General features: G+C 38.2%; 1 protein-coding gene across 5 annotated transcripts in view; it reads right to left on the bottom strand.

The window, feature by feature from the left end:
• Positions 1–8,975: 8,975 nt before the first annotated feature.
• LOC106879055 (SUMO-specific isopeptidase USPL1) overlaps positions 8,976–22,098 on the bottom strand; it is a 54,841-nt gene continuing 41,718 nt past the window's right edge. For all 5 annotated transcript variants that reach the window (XM_014928480.2, XM_014928482.2, XM_014928484.2 and 2 more), the window contains 5 exons: positions 19,426–19,528; positions 17,465–18,543; positions 14,677–14,799; positions 13,463–13,620; positions 8,976–10,877 (listed from right to left, as the gene is read on the bottom strand). In XM_014928480.2, coding sequence (XP_014783966.1) covers positions 9,193–10,877; positions 13,463–13,620; positions 14,677–14,799; positions 17,465–18,543; positions 19,426–19,528 — 3,148 coding nt within the window. In that variant the 3' untranslated portion in view covers positions 8,976–9,192. The remainder of the gene's footprint in view (positions 10,878–13,462; positions 13,621–14,676; positions 14,800–17,464; positions 18,544–19,425; positions 19,529–22,098) is intronic.

Below are 22,098 nucleotides of genomic sequence, written 5' to 3'. Positions count from 1 at the left end.
ATATATACTATATATATATATATATATATATATATATATACATATATACTATATATATACTATTATGTACTATGTATTCTTGTATATATGTGTGTGTGTGTGTGCGTGTGAATATATATATATATGTGTGTGTGTGTATGTATGTATGTACATATATACTATATAAATACTATTATGTACTATGTATTCCTGTATATATATGTGTGTGTGTGTGTATATACACACGTACATTATATATATTGATATATATATATATATATATATATATATACATACATATATATACATACATACTAAGTGTATACCATATATATTTGTATTATGTATATATAAGAGAACCCCTTTATGGTTGCTCAACAGACTAGAAATAGCAGAAATACCCAAATCTCCCTTAAATTGCACCCTCACTGTCTCTAAAAGAAATGACACATTAGATATCATAGTACTAGTTGCTCTATGTTTAAAAACTTGAAGGGATGGTCATAAATGGAACAATATTCATCATAGGATTACTTTATCAGGGCTGAAGGAAATCATATCAAAAACTAATATATCCCTTTAATTTCGGAATTTTTAGTTTCTTCTTCTTTATGTATTTTACTTTTTTTTCTTTTTTTTTTTTTTTGAAATTTGGTCTCTTTTATTTTCTTCCTTGTTTCAATCATTGAACCACAGCCATGCAGAGTCACCCCAATAAGTAGGATTTTTTTGGTATTTTATCATTGATTTTTTAAAAAATAAATTCATCAAAAGTATGTAGCTGAAATTTAATTAACAATAATTATAAAAATAGAAGAAAACCTCTTTTAGTGTTTTATTAATTGTATCAAAACTTAGGGTAGCGAGCTGGCAGAATCCTTAACACATTGGACAAAAATTCTTTGAGACATTCCATTGGTCTTTACATCTTGTGTTCAAATCCTGCTGAGCTCAGCTTTGTCTTTCGTCCTTTCAGGGTCAATGAAATAGGTACCCGCCATGTACTGGGGGTCAACATAACCAACTAGCCTGGTCCCCTAAAATTTCAGGCCTTCTGCCTATAACAGAAAAAATTAATTACACCACAACTTATACATCCATCCGTTTCTTCCATTTTTCCTCAAAATTTCTTTAAACAAAGTTAAAATATTCATCTATCTTTTCTTCTTCTTCTTTCCTCTTCCATTTAACCCCTTACCTACCAGTGATCTCATATGAGATCACTTAAAAAATTACAAATTTCGTAATTATCTGTCAATATTTACACATATCTAACCTTTTTGCTATATCTACTCGGTATATTTCTCTGATATTCAAATGAGGTTTGCTAATTTTTCACCCAATATCTTGCTTATTTCTATTTAAAATGTTATTTTGATCATTCCAGCATGTTTCTAAGGCTGTTTTATGCTAGAAATCAAAGTTTCATAGAATTATGGGAGGTAATGGGTTAATGTTTCCAATCTCTCTTTTTTTCTCTTTCCTCCCCTTTTCGCTCTCATTAAATATGATTTTTCTCTGTCTTTTCATCAGATTTTAAAAAAAGATATTTTTATATTTTATTAATGACTGGTTTACACAGTTAATCCTCTTTCGACCTTTGGTGATTGGTCGTGTTCCCTACTATCTTCAGTATGAAGGTAAAATAGACATCTGTGTTTTTCCTGGAGGGAAGGTACAGAATTACAGGTGGTACCGGATAGAGAAGAGGTGAAAAATATGATACATGAGAGGGTTTCTAACCTTGACCATTTGTTCTCTCATGATTCCCAATCCTGTTACAGAATCTGAGATGAAGAGTCTGTAACACAGCAATGATATTGTAGTAATAGTACTACTACACTTTGTTGAGTTACACGTCAGTAGAATGGTGCCTATTGAATAGTGTCGTGGTTTAACACTTTGGCATTCAGATTGTTCTATCAAATGAAATATTAATTTATTCAAATTTTTTTAAATTAATCATGCATCATCTCAAAGCTTTGAGATATAAATGATGTGATTGCTTATTTTTAGAATGACATTGTAAGGTACATGACAAAGGCCAGATCTGACTGGCTTGAGCATAAAACAGGTGGTTTAAACCGGTCATATCTGGCCCAGATACTCTACATGTTTTATATTTAACCTGGCGATATCTAGCCTCTCACACCAAACCTACATTGACATTCTAAAAATAAACAATTACATCATTGAAACTTCAAAGCTATAAGATAATGCATGATTAATTCAAAACAATTTGAGTGAAAAAGTATTATATTTAACAGAGTAATCTGAACACTAAAGGGTTAAGCAGTACTATTGAGTGGTGTTAGCTGAGATGCTCTACTCGTTGAGAAAGCAAAGAATAACAAGTTGAGTGATAGTTTTATTTCTCTTCCAGATTGAATGTTTGCAAGCAATACAGTTTCCAAAGTGGATCTGTTTCACTTAAACCTCGTTCCTTGTGCCTTTGTTCTGACTTTTCTCTGTGGTTGAGTCAGCATCTCTCACTCGCAGTAAAATACCTTTTACACATTTGTCAGAATGCGGGACACTAAACAAAAACCCAATGCTATGGTTGTTTGACAATCATACCTTTCATTTATTTATTCATTTCCTTTATATATTTTCACGTTGTTATAGAGACACTGTTCTTTCTTTCTTAGCACTGGCATAGCTGTGTGGTTAAGAAGCCCACTTTGTAACCATGCGTTTTGGGTTCAGTCCCACAGCATGGCATCTGGGTCAAGTGCCTTCTACTGTAGCCCCGGACAAATGCCTTGTGAGTGAATTTGGCTGGGGGAAACTGTGATGAAGCCCATCATATATGCATATGTATGCATGTATATATGTGTATATGTGTGTGTGTATAGGTATATGTGTGTGGCTCCCACCACTGCTTTGACAACCAGTTTAGCAAAAAAAAAAAAAAATGATAGAATAAGTGACAGACTTCAAAAATTTGATTCCTGGAGTCAATATGTTCAAATAAACCCTTCAAGGTAGTACTCCAGCATGGCCACAATTCAATGACTGAATCAAGTAAAGAAAGATTAGAAAATATTAGCAACCCTTCCCTCAGGGAACTATCAAGAGATCATCTAGAAATAGCAGTTAAATCTCCCTCAAATCACACCCTAACATTTTTAAATAGAAGCATATAGAGTAATGTGGTCGAAGATCTATTATGCCTAAAACAAGATGGGACAGGATGGTCACGGTTGGATTGCTTTTTATCAAAGATTTGTCCCAACCAAAGTTGTTGTTGTAGGGTTAATCAATAACAGCAGCAGTTGTTTTGTTAAGCAAGGAAGGGAACTAACTATAACATGGCCACTTGAAATGCTAGAAATGACAACTATATTTCTTTCAATTTACACACTTCTAACTAAAAAGGGAAGCAGATACTGGACAATGATAATATAGTCCTAAATACGTCTAAAAAAAGCTCAGAGTTAATCTAGAGCTCAACAGCGCGCACATCAACCAACTTATCCTCCGAAATAAACTCTGTATATATAATTATAAAAAAACAAAAATGGCTTTTTGTTATTTCTATTTTTCTGATTCTGGTGCCACAATTTGGGTCTGTATCAGTTTTTCTCTCCATATTTTGTTATTTGATATTTGCTTTTCCAATTACATTTTTGTTGTTGTTGTTTTATAAACTTTATTTTAAAGAATAAAATCAATATGTACAGGAATATAGTATAAATAAATATCGATTATGCAACTTATTCGGACTATTTTTATATCTGCTGCACGAACAAATGCTTCTCTCTTGTTAAATGTGAGTTTTTTTCATTTCTCTCTGCTTTTTATAAAATCATATAAATATATTATGGAGATGTACTTGCATAGCAAGTGACCTGATCTGAGATCGTGTGCTGAAACAAAAACAATTGCAGCATGGAAGGTGTTTATAAGCCATTTAAAACACCCAAAATCCTTTAGATTTGCTTCAACATTTAAATTTAATTTGCCAAAATATTTTGTCAGTGAACAGGTCGCGGTCTCAAAGCAACAAAATATTTTGGCAAATTAAATTTAAATGTTGAAGCAAATCTAAAGGATTTTGGGTGTTTTTAAATGGCTTATAAACACCTTCCATGCAGCATATACATAAATATATACATACATATATATATATATATGTAATGGTTGGAATTTATTTGTTAGTGTGGTCACCAATTTGTTGTTATAACAGCATGTTGTAGGATGTGAAAGATGAGCAATGTATGAAGTTTTAAGGAAATATTTATTTTTAACTCGTTACACGATACAATTCCTTACCTCGACGGGCAGGTGATGAAATCGTAAAGCATGCAAAGTAAAGATAGATGTATAGTTTGTTTTAGTGTTCTCGTCATTGTTTAGTAGTAATTACAGAGAGAAAATGATGAGCTAATTCCAGGGTGTAAAAGAACTGTTTGCACCAAACCTATGATAGATACTGTGAGAAAGAGAGTTCACAGGAATCCTTGTCGAAGCATGTGGAAAATGGCAAGGGAGCTTAATATTTTAAAATCCTCAATGTACAGGATTGCTAGAGAGGGTCTCATATAAAACGCAACCCAGACAAGTAATTTCAGCAGCTTTGAAGGAAAAAATGATCAACAGGGGGAAAAAGATGTTAGCAAGGATGGACAGTGCTACAAACAAAGTCTTCATTTGGAGCGATGAGAAGATCTTCACTGTGGATGCTGTTACAAACAAACAGAATGACAGGCTGTACACTGTTGTTGCTTAGAACTTGCCTGAAGGAAGCCAAACTCATTTTCATCATGAGAAACCAGTTGGGGTTATGGTGTGGGCTGTCGTAGCACCTGGTGGAGCCGAGTCAGCTTTGATCCTCATTTACGAGGGTGTTAATGTGCATAGCACAGTTTACATCAAAATGTTGGAAGAAAATGTATTGCTTTGGTTAAATGAAACTTTTGGGAACAGGTTTGTCTTCCCTCAGGAAAGTGCCCCAGCCCACACCTCCAGTTTTATGCAAAAATGGTGCAGAGAGTATTTTTAGTTTTGGGGACAAGAACTTTTGGCCTCCTTCGAGCCCAGACATCAACCCAAGGGACTTTCCTGTCTGGTCTGTCTTAGAGAGAGATGTTTCACCTACCTCATACTTAAGTCTGGCAATTACAAAAATGACAGGTAAATCTTTCTGGGACACCAGTATGTATCATCATCATCATCATCATCATCGTTTAACGTCCGCTTTCCATGCTAGCATGGGTTGGACGATTTGACTGAGGACTGGTGAACCAGATGGCTACACCAGGCTCCAATCTGATTTGGCAGAGTTTCTACAGCTGGATGCCCTTCCTAATGCCAACCACAAAATCAATGTCTATGAAATAATCATGCTTCCATGTGGTTTAATTGTTCAAAAGACCTTGTATATCAGTAGTCCTCCAACTTTTTTGCATCACAGACTGTAAACATTCAAAACAATTTCTCTTATTACACACATAACAAAACACAATAATGTGCGTAATATATAATTTAATTATTACATATATAATACAAAAGTCACCTGCAAACTGCAATAGTTAATAAAATAGAAATAAAACTTTAAAACCTGTTCTTTCTGAGTATCCCAGTCCCAGTAGTTGTGGACTCCTACTCTATATGGGTCCTCAACCTGCTAGAAATAACAACTAATTCTACTCCCTGCTGTCAAAAGATAGGAAGAACACATTAGATTAATTCCTGAGTATACTATGCTTAACCATTCATTACTGTATTTATTTTGAGATGCTCTTTCAATTACTTTAAATGTAACAAAGAATTTAGTAAAATAACTTAGTTATCTTTAAGCTAGTGTTAGAAACATAAATTGTGACTAAGGTTTGGGGGAAGATTTTAATTCAAAACTTATGAAAACAAGACATTTGTACTACAAAGCCAGAGCTGGTTTCAGCCGGGTTGGTAACAAAAGGGTTAAAAAGGAAAACAAAATGGACGGGTCATGGTTGGTATGTCTCAAGTTATAAGTCAGCTCAATCAGAGTCAACTTGAGTCTAAACAACCATTCCTTTGACCGTCTAAAACTGGGTTTTCTACCTTTATCAAAAGACACAACATCCACAGCTGTAGTAGTTTCATAGCATTTATTTTTGTGACTATAGATATTTACTATAATACTTAAGTGATACTTATAGGTGCAGGAGTGGCTGTGGGGTAAGTAGCCTGCTTACCAACCACATGGCTCCAGGTTCATTCCCACTGCGTGGCACCTTGGGCAAGTGTCTTCTACTATAGCTTCGGGTCAACCAAAGCCTTGTTAGTGGATTTGGTAGATGGAAACTGAAAGAAGCCTGTCGTATATATGTATATATATATATATATGTATGTGTGTATATGTTTGTGTGTCTGTGTTTGTCCCCGCCAACATTGCAGGACTTATTCTCTGTAAGCCTAGTACTTATTTTATCGGTCTCTTTTCCCACCAAACCACTATGTTATGGGGACGTAAACACACCAGCATCAGTTGTCAAGCGATGTTGGCGGGGACCAACACAGGCACACAAACATACACACACACACACACATGACGGGCTTCTTTCAGTTTCCATCTACCAAATCCACTCAAAAGGTTTTGGTCGGCCCAAGGCTATAGTAGAATACACTTGCCCAAAGTGTCACATAGTTTGATTGAACCCGATTGGGAAGCAAGCTACTTACCACACAGCCACTCCTGATTGTCTGAATCACTCGCATTGCCTGTCTGAGGTTAAACTCTCCATTCAAAGAACAAACATCATCAATAATTTCAATTGTAGAGTCTTGCTTATTTACCACAGAAAGTGCTAGGTTCATCACATGCCCATTTCATTGCAAAATAATCCATTTTTATCATTAGAAACAAAAGTAACCAACAGCAATGAGGGAGGCCATTAACAATCATAAACACACATGACTACAAAGCTGCAAGGTGATTGGTTGTCTAATCTTAGTATTTTATCTCCTCTTCCCTATGTCTGTTATTCATTATTGCTTTAATGAGAATCAGGTAGAGATTACTGTTAGGTTATTTCTGCCAAACTGGGAACACAGTATGATAATGTTTAAACACATATACTGTTAAAGGCCTTCTAAATTGCAGTATTTTTCTTAAGAAAGAATCTCTTACAACAGTATAATGTTTAAAAAACTATCAGCAGCATGGCCAAAAATAGCAATGCCACTAATGTAGCTGAGCTGTCTTCACCTGCTGCTGATTGAGTTGTGTTTTTTAACAATGTACATGTATAAGAAAGGCTTTCTCGAGTCCAACACAGCAGTTTAGAAGGCTTTCACCAGTATATCCAGATCACTAATTATATATATGATGGATAAGTTTGGAATTAGACTTTTGCCACCATGGGTAATTGGATAAAAGATTGTAATTGTATATATATATGACATTGTCTTATAATGCCTCATCACCATCATCAATTTATGTCTGCTTTTCATGCTAGCATGGCTTGGGCAGTTTGACAGGAGCAAGCAAGGCTGGGAGCTGTACCAGGCTCCATGTTTGTTTTGGCAGGGTTTCTACAGCTGGATGCTCATCCTAATGCCACACTTTACAGAGTGGACTTGGGGCTTCTTACATGGCACCAGCATGGGATGCCTACGATGGCCAAAGTTATCCATCATATGATAACACTGTCACTTGTATAAAAGATCTTATATTCATTTGAAATTTAACAAAGCAAGAACTTGGGGCAGTAGTAACAGGTTGAAAATGAATTTAGTCTTTCTTTAGAGTTGAGATACGATAGCAGATGATGAGGAACTTTACTGTAAAAGAATATTTAGAATAATTATTCTTTGGAACAGTGAATCTTGAAGCACACAATAGAGCTATAAATAACAGCATTTAAATATTGGGCTGAAAACTCAAATTTCAAGAGTGCAATGTTGGTCTCCAACACTGAAAGAGTCATGTTGTTGCTTTATTATGATGAACAGAATTATAATCAAACACATTCCAGCTATGAGAATTTTGTCTACTTTCAGATATCCATTTTTCTTTCTCTGGCAACCAAGTGGTTGCTTGGCTTGCTAGAAATAGCAGGTAAATTCTCCCTTAGATCACATACTACAATCTTCATCATCATCATTTAACGTCTGCTTTCCATGTTAATATGGGTTGGACGATTTGACTGAGGACTGGCGAGCCAGATGGCTGCACTAGGCTCCAATCTGATCTGGCAGAGTTTCTACAGCTGGATGCCCTTCCTTACGCTAACCACCCCGAGAGTGTAGTGGGTGCTTTTACATGCCACCGGCACAGGAGACAGTCAGGCGGTACTGGCAACCGACAAGCTCAAAATGGTGTTTTTTTACATGCCACCTGCACAGGAGCCAGTCCAGCGGCACTGGCAATGACCTCACTCGAATGTTTTTTTCACGTGTCAGTAAGGTGACGCTGGTAACGATCATGCTCAAATGGTGCTATTTACATGCCACTGGCATGGAAGCCAGACAGCTGCTCTGGCAATGATCACGCTCGGACGGTGCTCTTAGCGCTCTACTGGCACAGGTGCCAGTCATCGAATTTGGTTCAATCATGAAGACAAAAAGGCACATTGAGTGATGTAGTTCTAGAAAGACTATGCAAATATAAAAAGTGGAAGGTCTTTGACCACAGATCTGCTCAACATCTTCACCATCATCATTTAACATCCATTTTCCATGCTGGCATGAGTTGGACAGGAGCTGACAAGACTAGAAGTTACACCTTCGCAGAGTATACTGGTTGCTTTTTATGCAGCATCATCATCATCATCATCTGTGTCTTTTACAATCCTCAAACAAACAAACAGAAGAAAAGAAAAAAAGATGCAGCCTGCAAGACCTCCTGACCGTCTGAATTGCATGCCTAAATGAAAAATTATCTTGAATATTTTTAGTAGTCTGGCCCACCTGATCACTAGTAATACTTAATGTAGCCCAGTTCTTAAAAAAGGGTTGCCTGTACCCGGTTCAAACCGTACCTTTCTGAAAACAAACAAAATAAAGCATAATAATAATAACAACTTTATTACATATTCTGGAGTTAATTTTTTTCTTTCAGTTTTTGCAATCACAGATGGCAGTTTAGGTCTTTAATTCTCTCCTTAGAGAAAAAAAAGTCTGTAGAGAATTCTGACAATAACTTAAGAAATAAGAATTTATAAACAAAATTTACAGAGGAATATCAATAACAAACTGGAAAGTGGAAACTGATATTCCATATCCCTACCACTTCCTGAATCTCTTTACCATAGCCAAATTAGCTTTTAATTTATTTAAGTGATTGACATCACTTTCAAGTTTGATCGGTAAAGTCTTTGTATTCCCTTTAGAAATAGGCAAAGGTTGAAAACTTATTTGTTTCACTTCCATAGGGGAACAAGGAATCTGACTACAATTTGGTATGACAACTTGGTTTAAATCCCCCGACTGACCTGGTCTGACAACAACCGGTGTGTTTTGGACAACGCATGCTGTGTTCATGGAAAGTGGGGGTTCAATCTGAACTGGATAAATTACTTGGTTACTGGAAGTGACTGGTGTTAAAGAACCGGTTATACAACTTTGGGTTTCACTGGAATTTGAAAGAACTCGTGTAGGTAGTGGAGCAGAATTATGTGGAGGTATGGAGTTTCCAGCAGCAGAAACTAGTGTTTCTGAAGCTAATAATGGAGAACTATTCAGAAGTGCAGACTTAAGAATTGGTGAGGCACTTGTTAATGAAGAAGAGCTTCCCCCTTTCCCAGAACTGACCAATTGTGTAAGCAAAGTGTCCGGAGTCGATGACATAACAGGCAAAGAGAAGACAACTTCAGAAGGTGACGTAGTGGTCGATAAGGAAATTAATCCACTTGGTGACACAGACATGGGAATAATAAACGAATCATCAGTGGATGATGATGGCTGTGGTTGTGTTGTTGATGTCGGTGTTACTGAGATTGAGATTGGTCCGTTAATGGCAGGATTTGCAACTGATAACAACGTAGCACAGGAAATGGGAGTCCCAAGTGACGATAGCATAATATTGTGGACTGGTGCTACAGTTGGGGAAACAGTACTGAGGGCTCCTGACGATTCAGTAGTGTTGACAGTTGGTGCGACTTGTGATGAGACAGTACTGCAAATAGCAGGAGTGACCGGTGGTGAGACAGTACTATAAAGCGCTGGAGTGACCAATGGTGATACAGTATTACAAAGACCTGCTGTGACCAATGGTGAGACAGTACTACACAGAGCAGAAATGACTGGCTGCGACATAGTACTACAAAGAGCTGGACTGACCAGTTGAGAAACGGTACTATTGAGGGCCGGTGTGACTTCTGATGTCACAGTATTACCAATAACTGAAACTACAGTTGATGGTACAGTAGCACTGAGAACTGGCACTACAGCTGAAGGGATGGTACCACTGAGAACTGGAACAACAGCCGATGGTATGGTACCACTGAGAACCGGAACAACAGCCGATGACATAGCATCACCAAAGACTGGCGCTTCAATTGATGACATTATATTACCAAGAACTGAAACCCCAGTTGACGGTGTAGTTCTGCTGAAAACGGTTCCGACAGACGATGATATAGTACTATGCGTCATTGACATCACAGTCGTTGACAACGTGACAGATGAAGTTGACGGTATAGGTGATGAACAAGAATCATCTGATATAGTTACAACTGGTAAAGCAGAAGCCGAAGGAGATTCACTGACGGATGTAACGACAGGTAACATCTGTGGATTGGTCAGTGCAGACACTGAATTCACTTTAGGAACTGCTACAGTTTCAAGAGAATCCGACTTCAGTTTTTCCCACATTACTAAATGGATTTCCTGCTTGGGTATAAGGGGTAGACCAAGGTTCACTGAACATATTGGACCATCTAAATCATCACATTTAATCCACTTTCGATCTGAAATAAAATAAAAACATAAAAACAATATAGTACTCAGTTTACTTAATTAATTAATTAAGCAACAACACATGGTTATGAATATAGAGGTGATGCTGGTGGTAGTACTATTGATAACAGTAATAATAATAATAATAATAATAATAATAATAATAATAATTATTATTTTTATTATTATTATTATTTCGTGCGGGTGACACGTAAAAGCACCCACTACACTCTCTGAGTGGTTGGCGTTAGGAAGGGCATCCAGCTGTAGAAACTCTGCCAAATCAGACTGGAGCCTGGTGTTGCCATCCGGTTTCACCAGTCCTCAGTCAAATCGTCCAACCCATGCTAGCATGGAAAGCGGACGTTAAACGATGATGATGATGATGATGATGATTATTCTTTCTACTATAGGCACAAGGTCTGAAATTTTGGCAGGGAGGGGACTATTCGATTGCACCAACCCCAGTGTTTAACTGGTATTTAATTCATCGACCCTGAAAGGATGAAAAGCAAAGTCGACTTCGGTGGAATTTGAACTCAGAACGTAAAGACGGATGAAATACTGCTAAGCATTTCGACTGGCGTGCTAATGATTCTGCCAGCTCACCACCTTAATAATAATAATAATAATGATAATAATTGAGCAAGTGGTTCCACTGTGTTGCATCTGCAATAGGGTGGATGAAACCATTGAACATATCATGGATGAATGCCCTAGACTTGCCCAAAACCACTGCATTGGAAACTGTGCGAAAAGTGTGTGTGGGGGGGGGGCTAGAGAGAAGCAAGACATGGTATGAGCACAAACTGCAGAGAGTAACGGAGTCGGTGACTAGCAAAATACACTGGGATTTTCTACTCCAAACAGATCAGGTGCTAAAGCATAACAGACCAGAGCTAGTGGTGATGGACAAGATGCACCACATATGCTATGTAGTTGACATTGCATGTCCCTTAAATGGATAGATACAACCCTCTTAAGTAGGAAATAGCCCAGCTATGGAAAATGAAGAAGGTGGAGATAGTGCCAATTATTGTTGGGTCCTTAGGAACAGAATCAGAAGACATCAAGAAGAATATAAAGGAAATTGGAATAGTGTGTCCGGTAGAACTGTTAGATAAGGTTTGCCTCCTTGGCACAGCCAGAATAATCAGGGAAGTATTAAATAAATGAAAAGAACGGATAGCACGGTATCATAGGCTGCAGGTAGTAAGCCCTCTACTCATGCAAGACTCCAAGAGCTCCAACTAACCTGTGATAGAAAGAAATAATAATAATAATAATAATAATAAATACCATGTTGCAGTACCAGGAAGTGGTTCTCATGGCTTCTGATCTTAGCTGAGAGGCAGTGTTATCATGTACATTGTTTTGTCTCAGTATAAAAGATGGGCTACAGCAAATATTCTGTTCCATACCACAGATTTGCTTGTCATTTGTTTGACCTTAACCAGTTGAGCATGTCCCTTGGTGGCTGACGATATGTGCCTCACTGATCACGAGCAGAAGTAGTGGGGCAGCATCATAGCCATGTGTTGAGAGGAATTCATTGCGGTTTGAATGATTCCCCACCAGAAATATGGGTGCTTTGTTCAACATCCCTAAACAATCCTTATTCAGGGAGCTTTTGAGCAGGTTGGGTTACTCAAATTGAAAAAAATTCTAACTGGACCCCACCTGCAAGGTCATGTATTGTTTATCTTGATATGTCCTCACCATGTCACGCACATATGGTTGTGATGCATGTGCCTGGTGTACCTTTATCAGATGGGTGGTCATGATGGGTATATTGGGCTTCATATAATTGTACCCAAGTGTCACTTTTGATGACATGCACTGCTCTCTCATCTAATAATAATAATAATAGTGATCCTTTCTACTACAGGCACAAGGCCTGAAATTTTGGATGAAGGGGCCAGTCAATTACATGAAACCCAGTACTCAGCTGGTATCTATTTCATCAACCATGAAAGGATGAAATGCTGCAATGTATTTTGTTCCAATTCTGCCAGCTGGACACCTTTAACATCATCATTTAACGTCCGTTTTCCATGCTGGCATGGGTTGGACGGTTTGACTGAGGGCTGGCGAACCAGATGGCTGCACCAGGCTCCAATCTGATCCAGCAAAGTTTCTACAGCTGGATACCCTTCCTAATGCCAACCACTCCAAGAGTGTAGTGGGTACTTTTATGTGCCACTGGCACGAGGGCCAGTCAGGAGGTACTTGCATTGACCATGCTCAAATGGTGCTTTTTATATGCCACCAGCACTGGCAACGGCCACGCTCGAATGCTGTTTTTCACGTGCCACTGGCACATGTGCCGGTAAGGCAATGCTGGCAACGATCACGCTCGAATGGTGCTTTTTATGTGCCACCAACACGAGAGCCAATCCATGGCCCCGGCAACAATCATACTCGGATGGTGCTTTTAAAGTTCCACAGGCATGAGTGCCAATCAGGCGGTACTGTCATCGGCCATGTCAGCGATTTTGATTTGATTTCACTTGGCATTATTACCTGTAAACAATGAATAAAAGAAGTTCTTTGGCAAAAGAAACAAAAGCAAAGAAAAAAAAAAAAAGCCACTCACCTGAGTACTTGATCCAAGCAATGAAGTGGTCAGGATCATTTGTATACTGAACAATCCCAACGACATGATAGTGAATGGAATTATGGGTAAAATTTAATTTGGATATATCTTCAAATGGAATCCCTTTCAAGAAATGTAATAAAATAGAGTTTCCACATCTGCAATTGGAAAGGAGGAAAAATATGAATAATGATGGCAGCGGTGGTGGTCATTTCAAACTTCAAGACAATGTTACTAATCATGCATGGTGGAGGGAGAGAGTATTGTCCATCTGACTGCCCTGCCTACATTCTCATTATATAACTGGTATTTATTTTAGCTGTACAAGAAATATAACAAAAAAGACATTCTTCATCATCATCATTGTTTAATGTCCGCTTTCCATGCTAGCATAGGTTGGACGATTTGACTGAGGACTAGCAAACCAGATGGCTGCATCAGGCTCCAATCTGATTTGGCAGAGTTACAGTTTCTACAGTTGGATACCCTTCCTAACGCCAACCACTCCGAGAGTGTAGTGGGTGCTTTTACGTGCCACCCACACAAAGGCCAGTCAAGCGGTACTGGCAACAGTCACGCTCAAAATTGTGTATTTGACGTGCCACCTGCACAGGAGCCAGTCCAGCAGCATTGGCAAAGACCTCGCTCGAATGTTTTTTCACGTGCCAGTAAGGCGACACTGGTAACAATCACGCTCAAATGGTGCTATTTACGTGCCACTGGAACGGAAGCCAGACAGCTGCTCTGGCAATGATCACGCTCGGACGGTGCTCTTAGCATTCCACTGGCACAGGTGCCAGTCATTGAATTTGGTTCAATGACAATTTTGATATATATAGATATGATGATTGAGCAAAAACAAAAAAAAAAAAAAAAAAAAAAAAAAAAAAAAAAAAAAAACAAAAGAGACAAGTTTTAATAAAGATGTTACTAGAATAACACTTAAAAGTAAAAGGTCTTTAGCATTTCAGACACTAGTCCTTCATCAGATGAAAGAAGAAAAATATCTAGAGCTTAACATTCAAGCAACATTACTGTATCTTCCCAAATCCTGCCGCACTTCACATAGGATTTTGGTGCGTAAGTTGACCTGTGAAAATTGGTCTGAAAAATGGAACTTGTACGCCAGAAAATAGAATTCAACTATATAAATATCTAAGGAAAACATGATGACATAATTAGAGAAAGCTAATTAAAGTGTAAAGGTAACTTACTTGACGGGTTTCAGGGTGCGACACTGATTTCTACAGTTGCAATTGGAACATTTAACTATGTGTTGCATATTAGACATTGAAAAATCTGCGGCAGCTTCTAAAGTAGGCAACATCTTGGTGTGACTGAAAGAGAGAAATTAAACATTAATAATAATAATAATAAAGTTTACAGTTATTACAGCTCCTTCTTCCCCTCCTATCTTCCATGTTGCAAAACCCTTGGATCAGCCTCGATTCAGATTTTTCCAAACCAAGGAAGGTTACATTCTTGATTAAACAAATATTAAATTTAATTAGGTGTAGCTGCGTGGTAAGAAGCTTGCTTCCCAACCACATGGTTCCAGGTTCAGTTCCACTGTGTGGCACCTTGGGCAAGTGTCTTCTGCTATAGCCTCAGGCCGACCAAAGCTTTGCGAGTGGATTTGGTAGACAGAAACTGAAAGAAACCCATTGTGTGTGTGTGTGTGTGTGTGTGTGTGTATATATATATATATATATATATATATATATCAGTGTGTGTGTTGTGCTTGTCCCTGCCCCATCACTTGACAACCGATGTTGGTGTGTTTACGCCCCTGTAACTTAGCAGTTCAGCAAAAGAGACCGATAGAATAAGTACTAGGCAAACAAAGAATAAGACCTGGGATTGATCTGTTCGACTAAAGGCGGTGCACCAGCATGGCCACAGTCAAATGACTGAAACAAGTAAATAAATGAGTAAATGAATGGATACGAGGTAAGAAGTTTCCGTCCCAATCAGATGGTTCCAGGGTTCAGTCCCACTCTATGGCACCTTGGGCAAGTGTCTTCTACTATAGCTCTGGGCTGAACAAAGCCTTGTGACAGGATTTGGTAGATGAAAACAGAAAAAAGCCCATCATATATGTGTGTATATGTATGGGTTGTACATGCGTGCTTGTTCTTGTCTGTGTGTGTGTGTGCCTTTTCTGTTTTTATTTATTTATGTGTTGTGGAATATAGATATAACGAAATTATTTGGCATACACACACACGAAGCAGGTAAGAACGAATATTCAAGGCTTTTTTTTCTTCAAGCTTAAAATGAGACATTGCTGGCATAATTTCGTTATATCTATAGTCCACAACACAAATACATAAAAACAGAACAGGCACACACACAGACAAGCATGCACAGTCTGCTTTGATATGGTTTTTATGGCTGGATACCTTTCCTAATGCCAACCACTTTACAGTGTGTTCTGGGTGCTTTTTATGTGGCACCGGCACCAGTGAGGCCACCAAGGGATTTGCAACGGTGGCACGTGAAAAAACATTCGAGCGTGGTCATTGCCAATGCTGCTGGACTGGCTCCTGTGCAGGTGGCACGTAAAAAGTACCATTCTGAGCGTGGCCGTTGCCAGTACCGCCTGACTGGCCTTCGTACCGGTGGCACATAAAAGCACCCACTACACTCTCAGAGTGGTTGGCGTTAGGAAGGGCAACCAGCTGTAGAAACTCTGCCAAATCAGATTGGAGCCTGGTGCAGCCTTCTGGTTCGCCAGTCCTCAGTCAAATCGTCCAACCCATGCTAGCATGGAAAGCGGACGTTAAACGATGATGATCCCTTCAACATAGAAGGGAAGTATTACCGAAGGAGGTGGCTTTGTGCCAAGTGACGAGAGGTTAGGGTATGAATAAAGGGAGAGAAACAGGTGACTTGCTGTGAAGGAGATACCTGGTCACCCCAACTGGAAAAGAGAAAAAAGAGAGAGGAGAATGGAGAGTGATCTTGTTTTTCAGTTAAGATGACTGAGACAAGCAGAACAGTTTACCTTCTACAATACACAGACTTTCATGAGGGAGTGAGTCTTTTTGTGACAAGTGATATATTATTAGAGACGCCAGTCTTTGAGGTTGTTCTATATAGATCTTTGAATGAAGATCTTACCTCTGAAACTTTCCTCAATACCAGACAAAGCAGTGATCTTGCAATGCACATTTACAGCCCTATCATGACCATTCCATCTCTTTACTGAGCATAGCACATCTAGGACTATATCGCCCAATGCGTCCCTCACTTTTCAAGAGAGTTTGCTGAGGCTGTAAGTTAAAGATTTGGTTGTTATTTCTAGTAGATCCAGCAACCATGGAGTTGGAAGTAAATGGTAAAGATTCTGATGAACAAGTCTTTCAATGCTTCTAGGACATTTGAAAAAGTTGAGTTGATCTGGAAGTAATACAGTTTTAATGCTAAGACAGGACTCTGTAATAATAACGTGAAATTTGTCCTAGTATATGGGTAAAAAGTTGAAAAGGTGACATGAACGAAATAATAATGAATAATAATAATGTAATAATAATAATAATAATAATTATAATTATAATAGTTTCAAATTTTGCTACAAGGGCAGCAATGCTGGGGGAGGGGATGAGTCAATTACATCGACCCCAGTATGCAACTGGTACTTATTTTATCGACCCCGAAAATATGAAAGGCAAAATCAACCTTGGTGGAATTTGAACTCAGAACACAGGGGTCGGGGACAGTTCAATGAGAGCTGGCAAGCCAGAGGACTGCACCAAGCTCCTATGTCTGTTCTGGCATGGTTTCTATGGTTGGATGCCCTTCCTAACGCCAACCACTTTACAGAGTAGACTGGGTGCTTTTTATGTAGCACCAGCACCAGTGAGGTCTGCTTTGGCGGGATTTTTATAGCTGGATGTCCTTCTTAATGCCAACCACTTTAGAGAGAGAGAGGAGCACCTATAAGAATCAAGAGAAATTTACACAAAATGTGAAATGATTATGTAGAAATATGCTGCTTACCTGGATGTGACACGATGCTCACACTGCTTACAAAGAAATTCCAAAATGTAATCCATGGTAAATACATCACGTAAAGCTGGCTCCTGTTTCTCAAGAGATATGAGAGCGAAAACAGGACCATCGTTTGTACCTTTCTTACACTGCAACTTCGTTTGTAGCTGTTTCCACACGGCTTCACGGACGTTGAGTAACAGTTTAACAGCTTTCTTCTTGGGTCCTTTCACAGCTACAGAGTTGTCCAACATAGCTTTCTTGAGAATGGCCATGGGTAAATCAGATGCCGGGACTGAAGAGTTACCTGCCTTAGCGGTCGGCTGTCCCTTTTCTGGTTGGTTTGTGCCATTAAATAATTTCATGGCCTGAGTGTAGGCCTTAAACAGTGTTTTAAGAACTGATCTATCTTGGGCCGGGAGTTGCCTAACTCGAGCTTTTAGCATTTTGTTGTGTACAAATAGACATAAGATCACATCAAGCCAGCACAGAGCCTGGCTATTTGGCCACTGCAAGTACTGAACTTGTTTGTTCTGTGCAACATTTACATTCAGTTTCCTTTGTTGTAAATGTGGTGGGAGGCTTGCAGTTGTAGTTGAACTGTTATTCTTCACATCAACAATCTTCCGTTTAAGCGTTTTCTTTAACGATGGAAACGACGACGATGGTGACAGTAATAATGATGATGATGATGATGATGCTGTTGCTGCTGCTGCTGGTGATACTGATATTGATGATGATGATGATGATGAGGATGGTGGAGACAATGATTCAAGAAAATTTTTAGGCAATAAACTGGTGAAGTTCTTGTTGGCCAAAGCAACTTTCCTGATAATTGATTCCATAGACTTTGGTAAATTCATTAAAGCATTATTTGAATCTGAAATATCAACAGCAGCCGGTTCTTCTTCGTGTGCAACACCATCTTCAGCCACTGAAGAACCACTGTTGTTCTGTTCTGTGTCTCCAGATGAGATTACATCTAAAGCTTTCTCTTCGGGATATGCTGAGACCATTTCATTGTCACCGCACATGTTATTAGTGGCAACAAGTACTATTTTATGTGATTGGTTCAGAGGATAAAAACACTGGAGAATAAAAAAGAATTGTTTGAATATTTAGATAATTAAGAAATTTATGAAAATTTATTATAATAAAAAAAGAAAGTTATTAAACTAATGCACCATATTTTCTAGCATACAACCCAATATAGAATATAGTATAAACATGTGGTGTAAACATTCAACTATTGTCACTACTTATCCAAATTTTGCTGAATTTCATTTGGAATTTTTGGTCATTGAAAGCTGTTTTATTATTTAACATTTTTGCTACTGTATTTATTTTGAGATGCTCTCTGTTTCTTTCAATTAATTTTAAATATAACAAAGAATTTAGTAAAATAACTTTGTTATCATTCAGCTAGTGTTAGGAACATAAATTGTGACTAAGGTTTGGTGGAAGATTTTAATTCAAAACTTATGAAGATAAAACATTTGTACTACAGAGCCAGAGGTAGTTTCAGCCAGGTTGGTATCAAAAGGGTTAAAAATATCATCGTGACTTTAACCCTTTTGTTACCGTATTCATTTTGAGATGCTCTGTATTTCATTCAATTAATTTTAAATATAACAAAGAATTTAGTAAAATAACTTAATTATCATTATGCTAGTGTTAGGAATGTGACAAAGGTTTGGTGGAAAATTTTAATTCAAAACCTATGGAGATGAAACATTTGTACTACAGAGCCAGAGCTGGTTCCAGCCGGGTTGTAATGAAAGGGTTAACAAAATAATGTAGAAAGCACTGCTAACATAGTAGAACATGGTACTGACTTGTTAAAAACATTTAACATACTTTTTAGCATGATGAAGTATCCCATATAGCTAAAGTTAGCATTATATTCAGTGGCCTATTCATATCTAATGTAAAGTGTTATGTTAAAAAAAAAGAAAAAATTCAATTCTTACCCCTTCGGTAGGGCATAAATATATACTTTCTTCAAAGTTAATGGCAAAGAGTTGCATCTTAATCTTGCATGCAGGACAAACATGTTCCTGCACAGGCACCATCCTGCAAGAAAAGAAAAGAGAAAAGAAAACTTTTACATTATTTACATTTGACGGATATTTGTCCTCATCTTGTTTGTTGTTAACACAACATTTCGGCTGATATACCCTCCAGCCTTCATCAGGTGTCTTGGGAAAATTTCGAACTTGGGTTCTCATTCCTAAGGTATTTTTCGATATTATTATTATTATTATTCAGGTGACTGCCTGGAATTGAACTCGGAATCTTGGGGTTAGTAGCCTGTGCTCTTAACCACTACGTTATATGCCCGTTGAGAAAAAATCTTTTTAATCTTCTATGGATTTACAAGGAAATTATGAAAAAAAAAAAAAAAAAAAAAAAAAGAAATCTTCTGTCAATAGAGTCATTTCTTGTTAGAAAAATTGATTTTTTAAACTTTAAACCCCCTAGGTTAATCTGTCAAATGTAACGCTTAACTATTCACATTGTTTGGAACTAATCATGCATTATCTTGTAGCTTTGAGGATTTCAATGTAATTGTTTGTTTCTAGAATAACAATGTAGGGTCAGTGTGAGAGGCTGGATATGGACTGCTTGAACATAAAACTAGTAGAATATCTGAGCTGAATCTGACCAGTTTAAATGCTAAAGGATCAATAGATGGTCACAATGAGTGAGAAATCACCATAATTCTTAGACATCTGTAAGCCAAGGTGGTTAAGACATTTGATTAAGGGTAACAACACGAATATTTAATGTTTGCTATGCTATTTCAGAGTCTTTTCTTGAGAGCAGACAACACTGGCTTATTTTTATTTATTTCATATTACTGTATGGTGGAGTGGAGGCGCAATGGCCCAGTGGTTAGGGCAGCAGACTCGCGGTTTCGATTCCCAGACTGAGCGTTGTGAGTGTTTATTGAGCGAAAACACCTAAAGCTCCACGAGGCTCCGGCAGGAGATGGAGGCGAACCCTGCTGTACTCTTTCACCACAACTTTCTCTCATTCTTACTTCCTGTTTCTGTTGTGCCTGTACTTCAAAGGGTCAGCCTTGTCACACTGTGTTACGCTGAATATCCCCGAGAACTACGTTAAGGGTACACGTGTCTGTAGAGTGCTCAGCCACTTGCACGTTAATTTTACGAGCAGGCTGTTCCGTTGATCGGATCAACTGGAACCCTCGACGTTGTAAGCGACAGAGTGCCAACAACAACAACAACAACTGTATGGTGGAAGACCATTGATGTTCAAAAAGTATTTTTAATATAAGTCACATTTTGTTTGTAAAAGACATGAGGTTAGGTAAGTGCAGCACTGTGTCTGCAAACAGATACCCAATTCTCGAGTTACCCAGTTCATTTCTTTGCCTATAAGTGGCTTTTATGATAGCCATGGGCCGACCAAAGCCTTGTGTGTAGATTTGGTAGACGGAAACTGAATATGTTGTATATGTGTACATATGTGTATATTTATATGCATGTATCTGTCCTCCTGCCATCGCTTGACAACTGATGCTGGTGTGTTTATGTGCCTGTAACTTAGCAGTTTGGCAAAAGAGACCGATAGAATAAGTGCTAGGCTCACAAAGATTAAAGTCAATTTCTTCAACTAAAGCCCTTTAACGTGGTGCTCCAGCATGGCCGCAGTCAAATGACTGAAACAAGTAGAAGAATAAAAGAGTAAATACCAGGACAGCTCAAGAGTTATTAAATATTTAGAGCAGGTTAGCAAAAAAATCAGAGCCTATATACCTGTCTCATCAACCTGCTAGAAACAGCAACCAAATCCCTCTCAAATCATGTCCTTGAAGAACAGTCAACAGAATTTTACAGGGCAGGGATACATGCTCTTATTCAAAAGTGGAATATTGCTATTGAGAGAAACAGTGACTATGTTGAGAAGTAGGGATGTGATCCACAGAGGACCAGCTACATTTTGATGTAGGATACATGTTCCTGTGTTGGTAATTATACCTGTTCTAAACAAAACGGTATTACTTTTTGACTCACCCTCGTAAGTTGTAGTGCACCTGAGCACTGTACACAATAATTTCATTATTATTATTATCTGAACCAAAATATTCTACTTGTTTTAAGTTCAAGCCAGCCAGATTCGGCCTCTCACACCTATCCTACAATGTCATTCTAAAAATGCATAGAAATTTCGAAGCTATGAGATGCTGCATGATTAATTTCAAACAATGTGAATAAATGAACTTAATATTTGACAGTGTTATCTGAATGCTAAAAGATTAAGGTAGGGAAAATGTTGAGAGCAGGCAACAATGGAAAGAAACTGCAAGATTATCGTTTGTGTTGTTTAATCCAAGGTGAATCCTGATGAAGCAGATCAAGGGGTGATATTTCAGTTAGAAACCGCCGCTTCCCACCACCTTTTTTTTTTTTTTGTCAGATTTGTCCTTCCTTCATTTTTTATGTTTGTTGTTGGCACTCTGTCGCTTACGACGTCGAGGGTTCCAGTTGATCCAATCAACGGAACAGCCTGCTCGTAAAATTAACGTGCAAGTGGCTGAGCACTCCACAGACACGTGTACCCTTAACGTAGTTCTCGGGGATATTCAGCGAGACACAGTGTGACAAGGCTGACCCTTT

This window comes from Octopus bimaculoides, chromosome 5 (assembly GCF_001194135.2).
Source record: "Octopus bimaculoides isolate UCB-OBI-ISO-001 chromosome 5, ASM119413v2, whole genome shotgun sequence".
NCBI classification, from domain to species: Eukaryota; Metazoa; Mollusca; class Cephalopoda; order Octopoda; family Octopodidae; genus Octopus; species Octopus bimaculoides.
The sequence above is the reverse complement of the archived record's forward strand: the minus strand, read 5'-3'. Positions and strand labels throughout refer to the sequence as shown.